Source organism: Pagrus pagrus, assembly GCF_965226575.1.
Source record: "Pagrus pagrus genome assembly, chromosome: 20".
NCBI lineage: Eukaryota > Metazoa > Chordata > Actinopteri > Spariformes > Sparidae > Pagrus > Pagrus pagrus.
In genome coordinates, this window is record NC_140207.1 from 910,007 (window position 1) to 934,347 (window position 24,341).

General features: G+C 45.8%; 1 protein-coding gene across 1 annotated transcript in view; it reads left to right on the plus strand.

Moving 5' to 3' along the window:
• sugct (succinyl-CoA:glutarate-CoA transferase) overlaps positions 1-24,341 on the plus strand; it is a gene marked incomplete at its 3' end in the record, with an annotated part of 78,473 nt that overhangs the window by 16,839 nt on the left and 37,293 nt on the right. Inside the window, exons 10-12 of the mRNA XM_084341114.1 lie at positions 1,321-1,392; positions 1,567-1,664; positions 1,762-1,864. Coding sequence (XP_084197240.1) covers positions 1,321-1,392; positions 1,567-1,664; positions 1,762-1,864 — 273 coding nt within the window. The remainder of the gene's footprint in view (positions 1-1,320; positions 1,393-1,566; positions 1,665-1,761; positions 1,865-24,341) is intronic.

Below are 24,341 nucleotides of genomic sequence, written 5' to 3' on the forward strand. Positions count from 1 at the left end.
TTGACCTGCAGCCAGCAGGGGGCAGCCCGACCGCGCCGCCCGCCCTCTCTGAGGACTGTTTGGGGTTTTGTGGATGAACGTCCCGTCGAAGTCCCCCTGTGGACTGCGTTACCCACAAGTCCCTGAGGCCGGAGATGAAAGGGAGGCGGCGGTCGGAGCCGAGCCCCGAGAGCAGTGTGACTAAAGGGTTAGTGGTCTGAGCACACACACAACTGAGGGATGTGGTGTGTGTGTGTGTGTGTGTGTGTGTGTGTGTGTGTGTGTGTGTGTGTGTGTGTGTGTGTGTGATGTAAGACAGCAGCTCTCCTCCTTCTTTCATGTGGAGACGGTTTTTATTACCAACGATTGTGAGAGAGAAATAAGAAGAGGAGGAGAAAGTCCTGAAGGAGGAAGAGGACAATTAGTGAGGAAGAGAAGACAGATGACTGGAGGGAGGGAAAGAGGAGGAGGAGCAGGAGGAGATGAAGAGGAGGAGGAAGGAGAAGTTGCCCTCCAGCAGCTGGTGTCCTCAGGTGTCTTCAGCTTATTAAAGTTATTTTAGAACTCACCTGGGTCTCAGTTGGACCTCGTCCTCTCACCCAGAACTCTCAGAACCTCCTGTTTAATTAGATTAGATTCATATCTGCCTGCTGGGAGCAGTCAGTTAATAACACATCACAACCCCAGTTAACCAGGTGAGGTCAGCTGTCTGCTGCTGCTGCACCTCCTGCTGCTGCACCTCCTCCTGCTGCTGCACCTCCTCCTCCTGCTGCTGCTGCACCTCCTGCTGCTGCTGCACCTCCTGCTGCCGCTGCACCTCCTCCTCCTCCTCCTGCACCTCCTCCTCCTGCTGCCTAAGTCCAGCAGGACGTGAGACCCACGGGTCAGAATCACTGATGAGATCTTCTCCATCATAGTTTGCATCAGAATGTTTTCACGTTTGTGAGTGTTGAGTTTAGTTTTTACTGATGAAGTGTCTCAGCATCACGAGCTGCTGCCACTCAAACTGAGCCGCTCCAGTTTTACTGCCGAGTTGAGCCGAGCCGCCTCCAAGCGGGCCGAAACGTGTTTGTAGCTGAATTAGCGGCGCTGCTTCTTCAGCGGTGATTCTTCGGTCGTAAAACATCACAGAATAAACAATGAAGTGAAACACTAAAATAACTGTTTGACATCAGACACTGAGGTTCACTGAGGAAACATCCAGCTACAGTAACACTTTATAACAGCGTCGCCTCACTGAAGTCGTCTCCGTCCTTTCTTATTCGTCAGTTGGTTGTAAGTTGAAAAAGTCCTGAATTGTCCTGACGTCTGTCTCCTCCGTCCTCTTCTTCTCTGTTTCAGGGCTTCAAAACCAGAGACGGACACATCGTCCTCGCTGCAGGCAACGACAAACAGTTCATCAAAGTCTGTCAGGTAACAAACACCGAGACCAGCTTCACCCTGAAGATGGACCAATGTTTCCAAGTTATATGTTGCACAACTTACAGCACTGTGTGTGTGTGTGTGTGTGTGTGTGTGTGTGTGTGTGTGTGTGTGTGTGTGTGTGTGTGTGTGTGTGTGTGTGTGTGTGTGTGTGTGTGTGTGCAGGTTCTGGAGCTGGTGGAGCTCACCAACGAGCCAAAATACAAAACCAACAAGCTGAGAGTCCAGAACCGTAAAGAACTGCTGCACACACTGTCCCAGAGGTACACACACACACACACACACACACACACACACACACACACCTGACCTGTCGCTCTGTGTACTCATGAATAATTAATGAGATGATTTCTCTGTCAGGTTTCTGCAGGAGAAGACAGCTGATTGGCTGAGGAGGTTTGAGGGCTCAGGTGTTCCTGTTGGACCAATCAACAGCATCCAGGAGGTCTTCTCTGATCCGCAGGTCAGTCAGACACATGTTGAGCTGTACTGGTTTTGGTTCTGCTGACGTTGACTCGCCTAGCGGCCCGGGTCTCCGCTGGTTCTCCTCCATCTTGTCTGTTGCTGGGATCCGTTTAGTTGTCGCACATGTGACATCGCGTCCGGCTTTCCAGAACAATGAGTGATACCGGCTGCTGCAGTCTGTCGTACTGGACCGACCGCTGAGGGAACACAGAGGTCCGATAATCAGTCTTATAACCTGGAAGATGCGTCTGTTGGTCCTGCAGCACACACACCTGCTCACATGATCACCTGAACGCCTCGTTAACCTGTTCTGGACTGAATATGTGACTGCATGGATCACAATAGAGAGCGCACTTGGTGTGTGTGTGTGTGTGTGTGTGTGTGTGTGTGTGTGTGTCTGCTCATCAAACTGTCCGTCCATATGGATTAAAAACAAATTAGTCACTGCTCACAAGATACACAACTCAGCATGTTACAGTAACACACAAGCCTCACTGCTGTGTGTGTGTGTGTGTGTGTGCCTGTTTCTTCTTCTTCTGTCTCTCTAAAATAAAAACAAACACCTTGATTAGCGGGCGAGCGAGCCGCCCAGCCTTCATCCAATCAGGCGTGAGAGTCAGTCTGCGGCCTCGCCTCCTCGGCTCCGCCTCCTCCCAGCGTCTCCCATCAGTCCTCATCAGCGGGCGGTTCTGTTGACGGACACGTCGTCTGTCTGTTTCCGTCTGTATTGATCGTTTCCAGCTTTAACATCATTTTACAGACTGTAGCTCTGCACCGTACACACCTGACGGAGGAGAGCTTCTCCACTTCATTTCGTGGCTGTGTTATTTGGACCTGGTCGTGGTGCTGCTCAGCCTTGCTTCGAGCTCAGTCATGACTCTTTGTCAGGCCTCCAGGAGCAGCGCCGGGCTCTGAAGCCACCCTTTATAATGGTGAAATAACAAGCGTCACAACCCGGCCTGTCATAACCTGAGCCTTCGGTCCAGTAACATTTGGAAGAGCTGCACGATTAAATTCTTCTATCCCTGTTCGAGTTAGCGGCCACGCCGTGCACGTCACATTAACACCTGCACCCTGCTGGAGGCGGAGCCCCGTTTATTCTAATGAAGCTGCTCAGTGGTGCTTCGAAGCTAACAAAGCTCCACTCCCCGGGTATGAAGATACCCAGATCTTCAGCCAACTCGATTATCAGACCGTGGAGGTACTAAGAACATCTGACAGTGGCTCTGTTGCACTGTGAGAGGAGGAACGATACGAGATGTTCAACATCTGGTGAGTCTCACACCTCCAGAGCTGCTCTGAACCGCTTACATTTCATCAAGCTTCTGTTGGGTTTACACTGAGCTGAGATCAGATATCTGAAGTGAGTCAGTGTAAAAAAGTGGTGCTAATGTTAGCATGTGTTAGCATGTGTTAGCATGTGTTTCATACACGAGCAGACAACATGTGACTGCAGTCCGTCCTCTCGGCCTGCTGCCTCTCACTGCTCTGCAGTTTGAACAAGTTTTATCTGAATGTGTGTTTGAGGACAACAGCTCCCATCAGCACCACCTGGTACCACACTGTCATGTAAAAGCTCTGACTCAGAGTGTGTGTGTGTGTGTGTGTGTGTGTGTGTGTGTGTGTGTGTGTCAGACCAGCCCATCTGCCTCTTTAATGCTGCAGCAACTTGTTTGTAACTGAGTTGGGACACTCTGCTCTCACACCTGTGCCTGCTGACTGATGGTTCAGATGTTTTCACACATCTGGCACCAACACAGATGCTGCTGTCCTCCTGAGTGTCGGTGAGTCATCAGGCGATTTAAACCTCATGTTGTCCGTCGAAACAGACGGTCACACTGGTTTCCTGTTAGCCGAGTCAGCCAAACTACTCCTGAACCAGACAGACTTTGTTTTTATGGACCTGGAGCACAAAACAAAGTCTCGTCTTCCTCCTGAACGCCATCTGGGAGCTGAACGCACTCAGACGGCGTGCTGTACATCGCTGCGACGCTCACAGCCGGTTAGGACACTTAAACAGGAAACGAAGCAATGAAGCTGATTTGGTCACATGCTGTCACTAGTACAGTCCAAAGCAGGCTAACTGTTACTTCAGCCGGCCTCTGGAGCAGCGTTAGCTGCCAGTTTGTGGGGTTCATCTGTAGATCTTTTCACAACATCGCCTCAACGAAGTGTGGGACATTTCTCTTTTATTTGATGAGTGACGGATCCGTCACAGTCCTGTCCACACAGCCGTCGTCTCGCCTCTGTAACTTTCACACAGACGGACATGTTCCTGCTGCGATGGTTCCTGTGCGGGTCGGCTAAACGCTCGTCTGAACTGAGGCCTTTGGGAGCTCGCAGGACTGCAGCGTGGATCATAAAGGTTAGGAATGTGTCCTGCTGCCCGACTCCACTGCTGGTTGAATACCTTGCTCAAAGGCACGTCGTCTGTGCTGACAGCAGCTGTTCACTGAATTTATTTGTTCCCATAATAGCCTGAATCTCTCTGCTAGTAGATGTTTCCCACATGATGTCGGTAATTAGTGTAAAATAGCTTTCTTCTGCTGAATCTCAGATTGAAACCAACACATTGAGTTTTCCTGCACGTTTCTCTCTTCTGTTTATACTGAACGCGCTGAGAAATAATAGCTGCTCGGCATGCATCCATTAGCATCCATTCACAGGCAGTAAACACATCGAACCACATCAGATCTCATGTTTCACAGACAGCACATCACACATGTTAAATGAGGAGAGCGGCTTCAGTGGGTTTATTTGTTCTAAGATTTTATGTCGATGTTTTCGTTTTAATTTCTGGGTTTAAAGTTTTGATGTTGGCAGCAGCTTCAGGTTTCAGACGAGGCGCACAGAGCCGCCTTTAGAGCACCAGTCTGATCATATTTCTATATTTTCCTTCATGTGTCTTCATGAGTCACACCAACACCGAGATGACATCAGTTTTCTGATGTGCCGTGTCTGGCTGCAAATTGCGGGTGTCCTTGAATGCACCGTCGAGGAAACTTTCCCATGAAGTAAAAATGTTTTAGTGTTTTTATCAAGTGTCTCGCTCAGTGTCTCACCAACACGTCAGTATCAGCGAGAAAGTTGTTTTGTAGTTATTCTTTGTGGTATTTTAGAGTTTGTAACTTCCTGGAAAAGATAAAAGAGGTTGATGACTCATCGTGCACTTGCCTGTTGTAATTTTCCATCCAATAAACATTTTCCTAATTTTTATGACACTGACATGGGTGTTGTCGGAGCAGAGTGTTTCTGGGCCTCACTGCTCAAAGACACAACTTTATAACTTGATTCAGTGATTTGGGTGAAACTGGATCGTATTTTAAGGTGACACTGAAACGACCTCCGGCTGCTCTGCCTCAGCTCTGGACAGATAGCTTTACTTGTTGCTATAGTAACCACTAACTGCTGCTAACCAGCTGCCTCCCATCCAGCGCCTTCGGACCGGAGCTGTACGCAACCTCCAAGAACATCAGAGGACCGTTACGTACCGTGATGATTTATAGAGTTTCCTGATGGACAGGTACTGCTAGCATCGTTGCTAAAGTAACCACTAACTGCTGCCTATGTAGCTGCTGTTAGGCTCATGCTAGGCGTAAGGTAAGCAGGGAAGCTAAGTTAGCGATCCTATTTACTTAACCAGTGTTAAGAAAACCACCTCAGTACTGGACTTCTGTCGTCTTCCAGGAGGCAGTGTTCGCTCCACCAGCTGTTTTCATGGGAACTACATTTACACAACATAACAAATAACTACAACCATTTATATTTAACATGAAGTTGTTTAGAATCGAAATCAACGGCGGCTTTAAAGGAAGTAAATCTAATTAACGTAGAAAGTAAAAATTCCACAGTTTTGCCGTTAATGGACTAAAACCTGTAAAGCAGCGGCATGTCCCTTTAATACCATTCTGTCTGGTGTGTGTGTGTGTGTGTGTGTGTGTGTGTGGAGCTGCAGGTTTCTTCTTGCACACAGCAGCTCTGCAGAGAAGCTGCTGCTAATCAGGACGGTAGGAAGTCACCACTCAAAACTGAAATCTGGAAGTCATTTGGCAAACGGCAGAACACACACGCGCACACACATGCACACACACACACACACACACACACACACACACACACACACACACACACTCTCTGAAGTTTCTTTCCTGACTGTAAATCCTAAAGTTTTCCTTCAACGTCTCCTGGATGAAGTTAAGATGCTGCAGGTTTCAGGCGGATGGCTCTAAATACTACAATACCCATGAGCCTCAGCTGCCATTGCTACATAGAAGAAGCCAATCAGACAACATTTACTTGACTGATTCCAAATCTGATAGTGAATTGATTTTAACAGCTACATGTTTTCATCTTTAGCTTCAAAACCAGAATTTGATTTCTGATCTTGTGATTGGACGCTTCACACACAGAAAGAGTAAAAGAGTTGTCTTCTTCTGAGACAGACGTCGTTCATTTTTGGTTTGAGTCAACATTAATTATCCTGGTGATCATCAAAGAGGACATCAGTAAAGACGGAACGAACTTCAGAGACCCTGTTTGGTTGGTTGGTTGGTGGGTTTGTTGGTTGGTTGGTGGGTTTGTTGGTTGGTGGGTTGGTTGGTTGGTGGGTTTGTTGGTTGGTGGGTTTGTTGGTTGGTTGGTTGGTTGGTTTGTTGGTGGGTTGGTTGGTTGGTTTGTTGGTTGGTTGGTGGGTTTGTTGGTGGGTTGGTGGGTTTGTTGGTTGGTGGGTTTGTTGGTTGGTTGGTGGGTTTGTTGGTTGGTTGGTTGGTGGGTTTGTTGGTTGGTGGGTTTGTTGGTTGGTGGGTTGGTGGGTTGGTTGGTTGGTGGGTTTGTTGGTTGGTGGGTTGGTTGGTTGGTGGGTTTGTTGGTTGGTTGGTGGGCTTGTTGGTTGGTTGGTGGGTTTGTTGGTTGGTGGGTTTGTTGGTTGGTTGGTGGGTTTGTTGGTTGGTTGGTGGGTTTGTTGGTTGGTGGGTTGGTTGGTGGGTTGGTTGGCTCTAATCTAACTCAAGTGGATGGACCACTTGAGTTAGATTAGAGTGTGATTTTTAAAATGATATATTAGTTCTTGGTGTGGAACATCTTCATACAGCAGTTTTGTGATTTATTGTAGATTGTGCAGTTAAAAGATTGATGAATGTGATTGGACTGAGAGTCAGGACTGTCAGTAGAACTTTAGAGGAATATGAAAAAGTTCTTGCATGGGCCCGACTGTCTTCTCTAGACTTCCTTCTTTCCTTTTTGTTCTTTTATTCCAGCTTGTCCCAGTTTTTCTCCGTCTCGTGTTCTGACTCATATTTCCTCATCTTGAAGTTCTCCACTCGTTTCTTCACCTCTTCCTGTCTCTGCCCTCTTGTTGCTCGCTGTCTGTCTCTCTCAGGAGTTCGGCAGTAACCGACCTTGTTTTTATGACTACGAGTCCTCTGGCTGTGTATCTGTCATGTCGTCTGGGCAGCGTCCAGGTCCTGCAGAAAATATCCAGCTAAATATGGCTTCATATTTGAACTACGGGAGGTGCGTTTGATTTATCCCAGCTGAAAGCTAAACAGCCTCTGAAGTGGATACCTAACATGTAAGATCAGATAAATCAGCCCCTCTGCAGGCTCAAACCACCCACTTCTGGAAGTGTTATCGCCTTGTTGTGCATTCAACTCCACAGAGAAGCTGGGATTGAACCCTCAACCTGGTGGTGCTGGAGCTGCCTGACTCTTTCCATTGGCCTCAACACAAAATGAAACCCAACTTTTTCAATGTCACTACTTTTCTGTTAAAAGGGCGAAACAGGACAAACCCTCACATAACTGATACTCACATCACTGCCTTGCTCGAGGGAATGTCACTCCAGAGTATGACAGTTTTAGTGCCTCGCTGTAGTGAACTGATCTGTTAGTTTATGTTTTCACCTGCGTCTGCCCTGTCACACCATCAGGTATAAATATAAATATAAATGTATACATTAGTAATCATGAACGAGTCGTCACAGCAGGAAGATAAAAAGGTTTCACAGTTTACAGCGTTAAACACTTGTTACTGTTATTATCGTTGCAGTGATCCTGTAAGGAGTGAAAACAGTTAAACAATTATTCAGTTGATCAAACGCTTCTTCACAAAACATTATCTCCTGATGGACAAAGAAGTGGACATAAACTGTTTTTTATATAAATCACCTGTCTTTGCTTTTTCTTGAGATATATGTACAAGAATTACAGTGTATTTGTGCAAATGGCAATAAAAGTCTAATCCAGTAGTGTAGAATAATCGTCAGTGTTTGTACCACGATGTACGTTGAAACCCGACACAGCACGTAACCAGAAGTGGACAACTGGCCAATGGAGAGTTTCGGTGGTGTCTGAGAGCATTAAATGAAAACCCGTCTCCAGATCAGGTCTGCTTGATGTCTGTCTCAGAGTCAGAGTACAGCCACCATTTAACACGAATCCATGATCCATGTGAGAAAAGGAGCACAGCTCAGCCTGCACGCCCCTGAAGACATGGATGCAAAGGATGATCACACTCGTTAAAGGAGGAAACTTTCTCGACACTTTGTCGAATTGGATTCTTTCTCAACAGATTCTGGATAATGTTGGTTTGTTCCTGGATGAGCTGGATTTAAAGTCATGTTGACAGTCTTCAGACTTCCTCCAGGTCACGCAGACCTAACCCCGCCTGTTCCCAGATAACCAGATAAGCCTCAAGCTGACAGCCAAACGCAGCTCAGGGGAAATATATTTCTGGTCCGGATGAGCGATGGGCTGAATGGATGAATGTGGAGCTGTTGACTAACCAACAAAGATTTAAAATGAGCACACTCTGCTCCAGCATTAATACGATTGGCTGTAAGTCGTTCTGACACTGCTTGGTTATGACTTCAGTGCTTAAATGTGACCTTTAATCCTGCTCGAGCCTGTGAGGTTGTACAGAAGAGGAATCCTGTTTCAATTTCCTCTATCCTCGAGATTAAAACTTCCTGACTTTTTCTTTGTCAGTGTTTGTCCAGTGAAACTGGAGAAACTGTTCATACTAGAAAAATGAAAAATGCCAATCTACATTAACCTGAGAAGGACCTCTAGTGGTTGTTTGAGTTATACAGCAGGTCTGTCAGGAACAAAGGTGGAAGCAGCACAAGTATTTATACTGATGAAGTCGGGCTGCAGTCTCTTTTTATTAGTCTCTGCATGCTGTCATGCTTTATTATGTACTGTTGTTAATTATCCCGGCAAAGAGAGAGAATCCAGACACAACACTAAATACCTGTGACCTTCGACCTCTCAGGTGGCGCTGCATTAAAAACCAACATGACTGTTTAAATATATAAATATACATATATATATATTTCTACACTTCCTGAACACAGTTTGTCTGCAAATAGTTTTATTTATGTTTTACTCAGCGTCTTAACTTTTTGGGCGTCAGGGTTGAATGAACATATATTTTCAAGTGATGTCAGATCATATTGATAACGGATCATTTCAGATCAGTGTTGTGTGAAGAGATAGGACTGTTAAAGCAGGTTCATTATCCCGTATCTCCCCGATAGCCAAGCAGCAGCTCAGACGTCAGCAGAGTCCAACTGTCCTCTCGGGGGTTTTGAGTTGGTTTGGAGGACGCCCGCCCGGCCTCCTCCTCTGCTCCTCAACACATTTGTTTACCAGATAAATCGTCTGTCAAACGAGGAACCGCTCTGTCATCATAGGCAGTGCTGAGTCAGCAGGGAGAGCTTGCTATAACTCTACTGCGGGTGTAGTTTGGACAACAGACAGACACTTTTTTGTAATGGACCCAACAAACAAAGATGAAAAGTGATGAGAAAACACACATGTAGGTAAACTCTGCGGGTCTTTTCTTCGAATCACTCATAACTTCCTTTTAAATCCGCCTCACAAATAAACTGGATCTGACTTTTGAAGGATGATATCAGTCCACTCCTGAGCGGACCATCCATCACTTGGGATAGGATTCACAGATGACGACTCAAAACTACACGACTGCTGCTTAGAAAGCAATGTGACCCAATAAGGAAGAACACTGATGATTATTTATGCACTTCAACATGAAACACTGGTGAATAAAGTAAGTGCTACTTGCAAAACGACAAAGTTTAATTTACTGCAGCTCAGCTCGTATTGGTCAGAGACGACAGAAACTGAACTGAACAACAAAAAGTTGAATCTTGAGGTCAGGTGACTGTGGAGGACAGTCAGGACTCCTCTGTCTTCTTTGGTCTTCGGGTAGTTTTGTCAAAGCTTTGTGTAACACTGTCAGATCCTGCTGGGATAACATGAGTCAGCAGGTTTTACACTAACTTGTGGAGTCCATGCAGCTCGAGTTCACGCTGTCAGTAAAACAAAAGGAGGACAAACCAAAGCCAAAGATACTCCGACAATCATGGACAAGATTCAACTTTTCTGGATACAAATGCAGAGCAGAAGTGTTTTGAGCAGTAATCTCAGAGGTTTGGACTTCTCTCCATCGCTGTGCTGGGTTCAAAAGGTCTTCGTCTCTGCATCGCATGTCTGTTACATAGTAATGTTCAGACTCAGCCGCTCCAAACAATGTTTGCTAGCTCTTCTGAGAAAGCTAAGCTAAGAAAACACAGTTAACATGGCTCAGTTGAAAAGACACAAACACCACTGCCTCCGATGTAACAGAGCGTCTCAGAGCTGAGCTGGTTCAACATAATTAAAGTTGCACTGAGCAGCAACAAACTCTTCATTTCTCCCGGCTCGCGACACACTACGTTATCATGCTCTCTGATTGGGCGCATTTTAAATCACGATGTGACGATGGTGCCTCACATTGTCATCGGCCCGGCTCTTTTACTAATGACAGAAACTGATCTACTGTCAGACGTCCACCACGGTTCAGTCTTCTTCTTCGTGTCCACGGTCATGTTGCTCGAACACGATTTTGTTGGTACTGCTCGGTTTCATCCGCAGCAGTAAGCTTTCAGAAAACGCATAGATCAAATGAGAGAATATGGACACAGGGCTCCGTCCATGTCTGTATCTAATGTTGAGTGTTAACGAGCCTTTCACCATCACTTCAGCCTCCTCCCTGGGACACCTGTGCATCGTATGAGGTCACACTTCCTGCGCTGGAAACAAAGCTTTAAACCAAGCAGCCATTATGTTTCCTACACAGCAGATTTGACAAAACCTTTAAAGAGGATATAAAAGTCTGTTTTGCTGTGGAGCGACACCTCGTTATGAGAATTCAGCTCTAAACATGTTTTATATTCTGCCTCGCTTCGACCACCGTGAGCTGTGCATCGTGACCACAGCCCCGTCCTGGAGCTCACAGCTCAGCGGCGGCTCCAGGACGCACTGACAGGAATCCCTCCTGGTTTGTCTCTCAGTGTTTTTATGAGAGCTCTTGAATCCCTGTAATTCCAGCAGTTTTGTTTCCTCCGGTGATTACTGCCTGTGTCTGCTGAAAGAATGATGGCGCGAGCACATTTGTCTTTCTCTCTGTCCGTGAAGACTCTTGAAACTCAATTAGAGGAGGAGCTGTTCGGCCGGCTGCCGTCTCCTGCGACTAATAGCTCTTATCATCTGCTGAACACAGACGGATTTCTCCCTCTTTCCAACTGTTCATGAAGACCGTCCTGTCTGTCCGTGTGTGTTTTGGAAAGAGACTCTTTTGTTTTATCCCGATGATATTCGAAAGAGTGAGTTACGAAGCGACGCAGAGAACGAGGCAGAGACGACTTTGTGAAGTCATTCTCACCCTTGAGACTGTATTTTATTTCAGAAACTCGCACCTGTCGGCCGCTCACTATAATTCAGTTTTAAATGGCGAGTGTTTTCAGGACAAAGATCCAGGAATGTCGCAGAAATTCAAATGGGGAATGTTTGTTTCCATAAACGAGGCTGAAGTGAACAAACAGACTTCCTGAACGTCAGAAACACATCTGTGAAAAAACTGAGAAGTCTTTCAGAAGAAGGTATTACAGGTCCGATACACAATAAAGAAATTCTCTCACTGAGGTGACGTGACCCGGTGTTTCTCAGTTATTGTGGCCGTCGGTCGCCTTCTATTAGAAATACATTTATTCACCTAATTGAAGTTCATAAATGAGTTCACGTTGTTCAGCAGAGTTTTTGGACACGATACATCTGTTGTGATGAATGTGTCAGAAACATGGAAAGCATCAGGATGGAGGAGTTCAGGAGAGTGAGGCAGAGTCGGGCTGAATCCAGATGACCGTAGTTCACTGCACATCCAGACTTGTGAACTTAACAGACTCGTTCCAAGGAAGTCTGTGAGTGCTGAGGGCTCAACACAAGAGGCCTGAAGTGGACCGTCTGTTGACCTCCAGAGGGTCTGCCTGAGAGCCGCCATCATCAGGTCAACACTTTAAACACACAATGTATAGTTTCTGCCTCCAGGGGGCTCTCTATGAAAACAAAAGACGTTCGCCGAGTGTTGTGTTCAGGGAGCCGGTAAGCTCTGGAGGAAAAAGTCTGGAGCAAGACTAGACTTTCTCGAAGAATAAACACCTGGAGTCTCATCAGGTTCTGCTCTGATCCGGAGCCGTTTAGAGACGGGAGGAGAGCTCAGAGATTACTCTTTAACTTCTGGGATCTCTTCTTTTCCCCCCACTGTAACGTTACCTTCATGAAGTAAAGTCCATTTCCCCTCCAGCTCCAGTCAGCAGTCAACAGTACAGAACAGAACCACCCGACAGTGGAGGTCACCTCCGGATCACTGCTGCAGTCAGGCTGATAAACAGGAGTGAAGATAAATCCACAAGTTCAACAGTAACTCTGAGCTCTGCTCCCGTCGGTGAACGGCTCCGGATCAGAACCTGACGAGACTCCAGGTGTTTAGTCCTCCAGCAGGTCTGGATCTTATTCAGACTCAAGCCGGCCCTCCACTCTCAGACTTCCTTCCTCTCTCTCTGACTCTCTCCTGAAGTTACAGCCACAGACGACCAGATGAAACTCAGCGTCACCTCGAGGACACTGGAGGATTTCTCTGCTTTAACTTTGGTGGAAACGTTTGTGATGATGTGAGAACACAACTCAACAACATGCAGAACAAAGGTCCAGTTGTTTTTAGACGTTTTAATATAGAATTTCTACAAATTAAGTCTTTAAGTTAGATGAGTATCTGACATATACTCATGATATTTTGACAAAGTAAATATTAAAACTTTTCTAAAGCTTCTGATAAATGTGACGCCAAATAATACTGATAAAAACCAAACAAGCTGGCGAGTCGTTTTTAATGCAGAATTCGTACATATTATATCTTTAATGTCTCCAATACTTTGTGACCAAATACCTGCCTCAGTTTTACTAATTAGCAAATGTTAGCGTGCTAACACACTGAAATGATAAACGGGGAACATACCTGCTAACTATCAGGATGTTAGCATGACTCCTGATTGAAAACAGATTGAAGCGGGTTGATGATTGATGTGGTAACAGGTGCTTTAATGATTTAAAGTCATATTGTATTGGATGTGCTTTATATACTGGTGTATTTACAGAAGGAACGCATCTCTCTGCCGCTGCCTCTCTTCTTTATTGTCCTCCGCCTCCCCTCGCTCTCCTGCTAGTGACAAATAAAGAGATCAGAGAGTTCCTGTCATTTAAATCCTGTTACAGTATTCAGAGCTCCCTGAAGCAGCAGCCTTTTTTGCCAAACGTCTCTAATAATTTCCTAAAAATGCTCAGCTCTTTGACGTCAGGTGCCTCGGAGTGGATTTTTTTAGGGAGACAGATAATCTCCCTGACGCAGGAGTATAAATCAGGCTCTCCGATTAGCTGTGATTGATCGGAGAGGTCAGATGAACCTCCTGTCTGCCTCTCTTTTAAAACGCAGAGGTTGTTCATCTGTCAGCACATCGTGAGCATTTGGAAACGAGCCTCTTGTTCCTTAAAGACAGAGTGGTGGCGCCCTGTCCTCCCCGCCATACGTCTGTTTCGGGGTGTGGACTCTCGGCGCTGAACAACCTGTTCCCTCTTCACGCTAATCGTGTCCGTTGATGGAGCGATGGTGGAGACACTTGTGGCTCGATTAGCTGCCTGGAGAACATTGACTGCCACCTGAAGATGTGTTCAGACCTGCAGTTTAGAGACACAGTCGGCAGTAAAGGACCATTCCTGTTTTTATTACTAATAATTCACATTCTTGCTGAACGTTTTCTAATGCAGACTGAACAGTTTCACATCTTGCTGTGTGTAAGGATGTTTTCACACCTGTAGTAGTTCGATCATTTGGTCCAGAACAAGAGGGAAGAAATGATCCATTGCTGTGTTTTAGTTCTGGTTCGGTTCCTGTTCACATTGAATAAACATGGAGTCGTACAGACTGACAGGAGGCTCGTTGATTGGACAGTTTCGGCTCCTACTACAATCTCACCAGCAAAGTGTCTGAGTGTTTCAGTCGAGCATCAAACTCCAACAAACCGTCTCTGATGCTCAGATGTCCTCTGGATCCATTCAGTCACATCCGGTCCAGAACACAGAATTCATCATTAAATGGAGACAAAATGAAAAACTGTGATCACGTTTCTTCATGTTTTTATCTGTAAACAAACTCTGTGAGCAGACAGGAGCTTCTGTGCCGCCCTAGAGCCCACAACAGCCAATGAGTGATGGTGTAGACCAGTGACCACTCTCTCTTCTTCCTCCTCTCTGCTGAGCCAATCACACACCAGCCTCCAGATGACTGATGCATCCTGTAGCCAATGAGAGTTCAGATCCAGTAATATATAGTTTACATCAGTTTTAAAGCCCTGAACTTGATGTAGTTTCTGTGTTGTGCTCTTTGAATAGTCTGTTTCTGCAGCTCAGCTCTTGTTTCTGACTCTTTTATCTGCACACAGTTAGTGTGAAGAAGGAAATAAAGAGCTATAATGAGTTTAATGCTGCTGTTACTCTCAGGCAGGCGACTCTGAGCTCACAACAGGACACATTTTTACCAGGCGCCTGAATATTTCCTCATGAAAACATGTGCTGAGTGTCATTTTCACTGATGTTGTTATTACATGTGAACTGGGACCATGTCAGACTGTGTGATGTGGAGCCGTGGCAGTAAGAGCTCATCTGCAGGCTGATTATTGTATTAAAGATAAATAATTCAGTGTGTTCAAACTGTAGAAAAGTGACCCACGAGGGTCTCAGTCCGGTTGTTTGGTCTGAATTCTGACAGACTGAGATATGAACACATTAACGAGCTCTGCTGTAAACAGACAGAGAGACTCTGGCTCGTCATGACTGTGAAACATGAGTTGATTCGTCTTGTGATTTGTCACTTTGCTGTATCTGAACGCACACATGGTGTTCTGCTTCTCCAGCACATTCATCTTCTGTCCTGACAGATGTTTAGGTTTGGAACCAGGTCACACATCCTGGAAACACCTGGAAGACCTGAATTCCTTCACGCTGCTTTCCAGGGATGAAAAATTCCTGCTTTATTTTATGGTTCCCTGAGTTTCCTGCTGAGAGCGATCTGTTACGTTTAAGGAAGCCTCGTTTAACTGATTTAGTTTGGGTCCAATCAGAGTGAGAATACGTCCTGAATAGAAGCTTAACGTGAGTTTATCTGCCTCCTCGTGACTTCAGGAGTTTCAAACAGTAATTTGCTCAAAACAGTTTTATTTGTTGGTTTTCTGCTCGTTCTTCTTCCTCCTCTCGTCAGTTCGTCCTTCAGTGATTCAGTCTCTTCCTCCTGAGGATGACGTTGTGACATGAAGCTGGATTATTAATCGTCGTAACATCATCCAGAGTTCAGGGCGTGTTCACACGTTGCTCTCCTGTCTGATTGTGACCCGGTCAGAGGTCAGAGGTCACACTGTGATTACAGCCTGCCGGCCAACAGCGGCTCGTTACAGGAGCGTGGGGACACGGAGCAACAGCTGCTCGTTAAAGCTTTATTTATCCAGGGAGAGCTGACAGAGCTCTGCCCTGCTCCACACACATCCACATGTTCAAACTGGGAGCACACCAGTTCAACCAGTGTGCTGCTGCAGCTCAGTGTGGCGTGGAGGACGTTTCCTGAGGAAAACCATCTTTTTGACCAGTAATTTCTGCATTAAAAAGGTGTTTTTAGTTGAGTCAGTTGTTTCTTCACATTACCTGTCGTGAGCTGAGAGCTTCATCACCAGAACTCTGACAGCAGTCGTCTTCAGTCACCATTCAATCTGAAAGCTGTTTAAAATGATATTTTTTCAATCATCCAAATGAAACGCCGGATCTGCGATTCTCCCAATGTGTTCCTGTCTCCACCCTGCTGCTTGTGCACATCTAAAGCAACAGACAACACAGCTAGCTGTTAGCCTGCAGCTAGCTTAGCGTTAGCCTGCATCGTCACTTCCAGACTCTCCTCCTGTGTGATGAAGACGATCAGCTGGCTGCTACCAGAGGAAACTCTGACAGGGTCGGACATGTTGGTGTATTTTCTTTATCAGAGATCTTTTATTGATGTGTTTGTGCAGAGGGTTCACTCTGGGCAGATTAGAGGAACTGAACTTTGTAACAAACTGAATTTCTCTCTTTTGAAGTTTATTGTTGAATCACTGAAGACTGTTGTTTATTGCTGGTGAATATTATTTGAACTTGTCAAAAAGACGCCAGGATGAAGTCGAGCTCAGGACATGAAAACACCTTCACTCTTCAGATGTAAGAGTCTAACAGTGACGTCAGTGATGAAAAAATGTTTAATTGAATTGATTTGGAGAGTCGTGACTCCTTTATGTTCGTGTTCGATCTGTGTTGACGTTGACCCGACAGGAAGCTGTTCTGGCTCCTATGACTGACCCATGGGAGGAGTGACGTCGTTACTGACCTCCGGTTCCTTAAAACAACATTTTTCTGCCATTTTTGTGAAAAATTACTCAAACAATGTTTTACCTACTCAAGTTCTTTGACGTGAGCTGCTGAAGGAGAACATATCTGGTCATCATCAGATCCATGAGGACCGTCAACAACATTTATCAGACTCAATTCCTAAACCATCAAGATTACAAGTACACCACAGTGACCTCTGAGTGACTGTGTGGAAAAGACGTAAGTCAGTGTTTTGTGAACAGTAATCAGAGTGGGAGGAGGATGTGAAGGAGCTGAGGGAGACTAATGTAAGGAAATAATCAGCTGGAAATCCTCTGCGGTCGGTGGAGAGACATCTGGGAAAGTGTGAGAGGTGGGTTTGATAAAATCCAGGTACGCTGCGAAAGTCTGAGACTCACAGAGCGAATCTGAAATCATGTAGAGACAGACGACGTGACGGAGAGAAGGAGGAGGAGGAAGAGGAGCAGGAAGAGAAGGAGGAGGAGGAAGAGGAGCAGGAAGAGAAGGAGGAGGAGAAGGAGGAAGAGGAGCATGAGGAGAAGGAAGAGGAGCAGAAGGAGGAGGAGGAGGAGGAACATGAGGAGAAGGAAGAGGAGCAGGAGGAGGTGGAGGAGGAGGAGGAAGAGTTGGCACAGATGAGATGAAACTTGATCTCACCTGTGGGGACAAACTGAAGCGTTCAGCTGACAAACTGTTCCCCCGTGAGGAGCGACACATGATTTACATATTTAATGTTTTTATTATTCAGCCCACAGTTTCAATCGTTGTGTCCGTCAACAGAGTTTCCAGTTAATGTGTCCACGAAGAGTTCAGGTTAAATACGTTGGACTTGGTTGGATGGTTGGATGGTTGGTTGGTTGGTTGGATGGTTGGTTGGTTGGTTGGATGGTTGATTGGTTGGTTGGTTGGTTGGTTGGTTGGATGGTTGGTTGGTTTGTTGGTTGGTTGGATGGTTGGTTGGATGGTTGGTTGGTTGGTTGGTTGGTTGGATGGTTGGTTGGTTGGTTGGATGGTTGGTTGGATGGTTGGTTGGTTGGTTGGTTGGTTGGTTGGATGGTTGTTGGATGGTTGGTTGGATGGTTGGTTGGTTGGTTGGTTGGATGATTAGTTGGTTGGTTGGTTGGTTGGTTGGATGATTAGTTGGTTGGTTGGTTGGTTGGATGATTAGTTGGTTGGTTGGTTGGTTGGATGATTAGTTGTTTGGTTGGTTGGATGGTTGTTGGTTGGATGGTTGGTTGGATGGTTGGTTGGTTGGGTGATTAGTTGGTTGGTTGGGTGATTAGTTGTTTGGTTGGTTGGATGGTTGTTGGTTGGATGGTTGGTTGGATGGTTGGTTGGTTGGATGGTTGGTTGGTTGGGTGATTAGTTGGTTGGTTGGTTGGTTTAAAACCTCTAATGGAAACACTGACTTCTCCTTCAGTCTGTTGGATGTGGCGCTCTGTGAGGTCCCTGTGGTGTCTCTCTTCAGAGTGAAGGTATTTAGTGAGTCGTGTCAAACGTTCAGTTGTCATGAGATGAGTTGTAAACAGTGAAGCGTCTCTATGTTGCTGTTTCCTGTTTGGCTGTGATCTGAACTGTTTCAGAAATAGAAGAAGCCGTTCATTTCTTTATTATTTTATTCTTTAAGATGAAAGTTAATTAAAATTGTGCTCAAACACTGATGTCTTCTGAATGTACGTCTCGTCCTGATGTTGGAGTTTAATTCAGTCCTCTGATGAACCTGAACTGATCTGGATCACATAGAAACTACTAAACACTCAGAAGAAGGAGAGAGGGAGGAGATGAAGAGATAAAGAGGTGTGTAGAAGGAGAGGTTTTTTTATTATGACATTTTAATGAGAAACAAAATCCTTCTTGGAAGGAAAGTGACTCAGTTTCATAGAACCTGAGTCACTTTCCTCTGACGTAGCAACCAAAACATCCAGAGCTCAGCCTGAACACAACCCAGACGTGTTGAGTTTACAGAGCTTCTCTGACGCTTTCACATATTAATACATACATTACATACATACATTAAAATAAAGTCACTCATTCAACTCTGGATGTTTGTTCAGAGCTTCAAAGATTTAAACCAGCTTCACACTCACAGTTTGAAAACCCGGTGGAGCCCTCTGAGCTCTCACATTAACAACACGAGCTGGAAGAGAAAATCAGACCTGAAATCATCTTTGTGATCAGTTTGAGTCTAAATCTGTGTAAAGGGTCGTACATCACAGTGTTTTCTGTCTGAGCTTCTGTCTGTGGTGGCTGGCTGGCTGGTTGGCTGGCTGGTTGACTGGTTGGCTGGCTGGTTGACTGGTTGGCTGGCTGGCTGGCTGGCTGGCTGGTTGACTGGTTAATGATTGATTGGTTGGCTGGCTTGTTGGCTGGCTGGTTGGTTAATGGATGGTTGGCTGGCTTGTTGGCTGGCTGGTTGGTTAATGGTTGGTTGGCTGGCTTGTTGGCTGGCTGGTTGGTTGGTTGGTTGGCTGGCTTGTTGGCTGGCTGGTTGGTTGGTTGGTTGGTTGGCTGGCTGGCTGGCTGGCTGGCTGGCTGACTGGTTAATGGTTGGTTGGTTGGTTGGCTGGCTGGTTGGTTGGTTGGTTGGTTGGTTGGTTGGCTGGCTGGCTGGCTGGCTTGTTGGCTGGCTTGTTGGCTGGCTGGTTGGTTGGTTGGTTGGTTGGCTGGCTGGCTGGTTGGTTGGCTTGTTGGCTGGCTGGCTGACTGGCTGGCTTGTTGGCTGGCTGGTTGGTTGGTTGGCTGGCTGGCTGGCTGGCTGGCTTGTTGGCTGGCTGGTTGGTTGGAATGACACGTGGTCTTGGGGGATCAGGTGTATCTCGGTGGCTGGTGTGTGAGCTGGTGTCTATCAGTGAGTACGGTTTCTATCGGGACTATTGAGTCTGATGTTGGATTAGGCTTGATTGAATAAAAGGGGGCTGTTGGTGGAGGTATACGCTCTACTGAGTGCCATTCTAGATGGCAGCTGTATTAGTGTGATGTCATCAGTCTCCTGGCTGAACACTTTCTTCTTTAAAACACAGGAAATGAAGTTCATGTGCTGACAGCGTCTTCTGATGTGTGAAGCATGAAGCCTGAAGCTGCTTCAGTTTATGACATCACCTCATTTGCATATTTAAACCTACAATATGAGAACAAAGTAAATAATGATGTCATCGACGTCTCTGACAGTGGTGACGACATGAAGCTGATCAGCTTACACCTGAAACATCTGACCAGTCTGTGAACCTGATTGGCCGAGCCATCATCCTGTGTGTGTGTGTGTGTGTGTGTGTGTCTGTGTGTGTTGGACACAATGACAAACATCTGTCTCACACACACTGTCTCTCACAGTGTGTGTGTGTGTGTGTGTGTGTGTGTGTGTGAGTGTGTGTGTGTGTGGGGTCATGCAGGGACGTGTGAGTCAGTCTCGTTGTGATTCCTGTTTTATTTGTGATCAGAGAGAGGGAGGGTCGTCCTGCTCTCACTTCTTTATCTTCACTTCCTCATCTGTTCTTCTTCATCTCTTTCTTTTCTTTCCTCCTTCATTACTTTCTTCATCATCCTCCTCGTCTTCCTCTGGTCTTCTTCCTCTTCTCTCTTCTCTCTTTCCTTTTTATTTTGTCCCTCTGTTATTTGCATGTTTCCTCTCCTCCCTGTTTCCGTCTTTTTATTTCTCATCTTCTTTTCACTGAAAATCTCTTTATTATTGTTTCTGTCCACATCTTCATCTACGTCCTTTATTCTCTAAACTTCTCGTCTTTATGGATCAAACCGCTGATTGTTTCAAGAAATCAAGTGTAAAAATGAAAAACATCCTCTCCTCTCCAGCTCTTCACGGTCAAAATTGAAGCATTTGGAAGCTATTGTTGTGATGCATGATGGGAAATCATTTCAGAAACCACATGAGATCTGAACCGCTCAGCGTGACGAACCTGAGGTCCAACTAAGAGTCAGAGAAGAAGAAGAAGAAGAAGAGGGAGGAGAAGAAGAAGAAAATGTCTGAGTCGCTGTGAAACGCTTCAGAAACAGCTGCTGTTTTTTACATTTCTGCTTCGTCAGTTGTTTTCTTTCCTCGACCTGCTGATAACGGGCCGACCGTGGACGACATGTTCAGACACACTGCAGTATGTGGACGACTGAAACGTGGCAGGCGTCTTTAAGTTGATGCCGTGTTCACGTCAGCCAGATCGTCATTATGATAAAATCGTTCGTGTCCGATTTCTTAGTTGAAATAATGAAATAAAGTCTCCAGAAGCTCTCGGATGTGAAACTGATCAGTGGAGCTTGTTCACACCATCTGAAGTGGCTGAAAGACTTTTATCTCAGCAGCTCCAGTGAAGGTTTCAGCTTCAAACAGTAAATAACATCTTGTCAGGTCAGTTTGTGATCTCAGGCCAAAGGTCAAGGTCAGGTTTCCAACCCTGAAGTGTCTTCAGACAAAACGTTTGAATGTGTCTTTTGGGGCTTTTGTGATGCCTGAAGCCTCTTAAACCAAACTGTTCATCTAGTATTTGATCATTGTTGCAGCCAAGTTGCATTGATGAGCCGTCACCACCTGAGTAATAAAAACCATCCAGAACCTTCCGAGATCCCTAACTGGTTCTAGAGGTCCTCCAGGAGGTTCTAGTCGTCCTGTAGGTGTTTCTATGGGTCTTAAAGGTGAATCTACTGGTCAATCAGGATGTTCTGGAGGTCATGTCCATGGCCCATGTTCTTCAGGTGGTTCATGTGATAATTTAGGATGTTCTTAGGGTTGTGTAAATCCCTGGTTCTGGTTCTGTTATAGGGGGTTGCAGTAGTTATCTTAGAGGTTTAAGGGTTCTTTAAGGGTGACCTGAGCATTTATGAGGTTCTAGGGGTTCTGTAGGTGGTGAATGGTGTCTTTAAGTTGGTTCTTGCAGTCAGTAGGTGTCACATGGTGTTGTAGGTGGTTCTAGAGGTTGTTTAGGTGTTTCTATGGTCCTTGAGGTTCTAGTCACTGGTTGTACTCATCATTGCAGAGCTTCACAGCATCCTGTAGGATGTTTCAGACATCTGCGTGAGGTTTTCCAGAAGCCCCGAGATCCCATGAGTTTTTTACTGTTTGGGTGAACTGCTCCTTTAATCCGTGTGGACGTGTCCTCCTCACCTGCTGTTTGTTTGTCGTAAACCAGCGCTTCACTCTCACAGAGCTCTTACAGATGGCTTAACATTTGTCTTTGTGGATCACAAGAGATTTTCTGAGACTGAGTTGATAAACAGGAAATGTTAATGTTGCTGCAGCGTGCAGTGACTCTTCCTGCCTGTAGAGGGCGTCTGTGCACCACCTCCACTGTGAGAGGAGGAAAAGAAGAGTCTCGTCTGAGGAGATATCCTCCTGAACAAAGTTAGAAAATAATGAAAAGGTGTTTTTAAAGAGTCTGAGCACGTGTGAAGAGATTCAAACCTTCGACCCGACCGCTGCCTTGCTCCGCTGTTTCCTCAGACCGTCTGTTTGTTTGAAGCTGGAATGCGACCGAGCATAGTTTGGTTTTTGAGCCATAATCAAATCAAAATGTGTCTGCATACTTTCCCATGGGGACGGAGGAGGAGGAGGAGGGGCGTCCAATTAAACGGTGACACTCGAGAGACAGATAATAATCAGGAATGGACGGAGTTTCAAACAACAGCCAGGAGGAAGAAAAGGGAGAAGTATGTGGACGGCCGCTGGTATTTCAGATGTTATTTTTGGACATTTTCAGGAGCCGACACAGGTTTTATGTAACTCTGGATCAGGCCGGCAGCTAACGAGCTAAAATACCATGAAATGAGAGATCAAACAAAAGACTCAGGCCGAAGTGTTTGGATGAGTTGTTCTGCTGCTGACGTCACATCTGTCGCTCATCAGCAACATGTTTATATCAGAGAGACGAACGTGTTCATGTTTCACTGAACACATGGAAACATTCACGTCTGCGACCTGCAGGAGATCTTCAAACATCAAACGCTCTGATGATGGGAGATTGATCCTGAACGCAGCATGTGTCTCCGGCTGTCATGAGGACGCCATGTTTGTTTGGTGTTTATTCAAATCAGATACTAAATTAAAGATATCATGTGAACGATTTCTGCATTAAAATGTGTAAAACAACTGGACCTTTGTTCTGCATGTTGTTGAGTTGTGTTCTCACATCATCACAAACGTTTCCACCAAAGTTAAAGCAGAGAAATCCTCCAGTGTCCTCGAGGTGACGCTGAGTTTCATCTGGTCGTCAGTGGCTGTAACTTCAGGAGAGAGTCAGAGAGAGAGGAAGGAAGTCTGAGAAAGAGACCGAACACAACCAGAAGAAAACTTTAACACATCAGAGAGTTGAGCTGAAGCTCTGAGTGAAGTCAGCACTCAGCAGAGACTCTGGTTCTGGATCTGGTTTTGGTCCTCAGCCCGTCCCCCCTTCATCTTTTCACCCCCGGGTCACCACGGTGTCGTTACATAACGTCCATGATCTCACAGCTTCTGTCTCACTGTGTTGTTCTCTCCTTTCTGCTCTCTCATGTCGTTTAGAGCCGGGAGGTTAATTAAGAAGAATTTGTGGTTGAACTTGTAAAAAACTCTCTAAACATCCGACATCCTGAGAAAAATCCACAATTCACTTCATTCTGCAGCCTGTTCATGTCGTGCTGAGCAGGTGGAGATTACCACGCTAAATATTTGACATTTCTTATAAATTACCCCAAAACACAATAATCACCTCCAATTTTCCAATAAGCAGCTCATTAACAGCTGTAAGTGTTTACATCGTCAGGCTCTCTCTGTCACTCACTTACTGTACGCAGGAATTTAAACCATCGTAAAGAACTTTGGTCCTGTTACTGATTCATCTGATCATGTTTTGTTATCTCAAAATATAAAACAGACGTTTATCCAAACAAGTCCTCGCATGCAGCCGAGCTCCAGACTCACTACAGACTGAAAAGGAGAAAGAGAGGGTTTCTCTTCAGTGGCCGCTGCTGAAAGGCATTCTGGGAGATGTCAGGTTGATGACATCATGAATGTGAGATGAGCTGCGTCCTCAGGTCTCCTCTCAGCGGCCATGTTGAAACCTTCAGCGTCACCTTCACACGAACCATCAACTCATCTGTGCTCCTGAACGGCTCCTGCTGCACACCTGCTGCACACCTGCTGCACACCTGCACACCTGCTGCACACCTGCTGCACACCTGCTGCCTCACACCAACACAACACACACCACACAACACACACACACACACACACACACACACACACACACACTGCTGGTCCGCTCCACTCTCTCCATGTGGGCAACTCTTCATCCAAAACAAACATTCCTCACGCCAAAGTTTCCACTTCATACAAACTTAAACTCACAAGCTCACAACCGTGTGTGTGTGTGTGTGTGTGTGTGTGTGTGTGTGTCTGTCTGTGTCTTTTAAAACTCCAAAGACTTTTGTGTTTATTCCTGTAATTGTGTTGTAAACACTTTAATTCACTTCTGACTCTTTATCACCATGATGGAGGCTGAAACATCTCGACAGCTGTTGGACCGTTCAGGCGTTCATGTTCTCCTCAGGATGAACCGTAACAACTGTGGTGATCCTCTGAGTTTCATGTAGCGCCATCACCAGGTCAACACGTTGATGTGATCAGTACTTCACTTTATGACCTAAAACCTGCAGAACTGATGACATCACATCAACTTATTCGCTAATGTTAGCACAATTTAT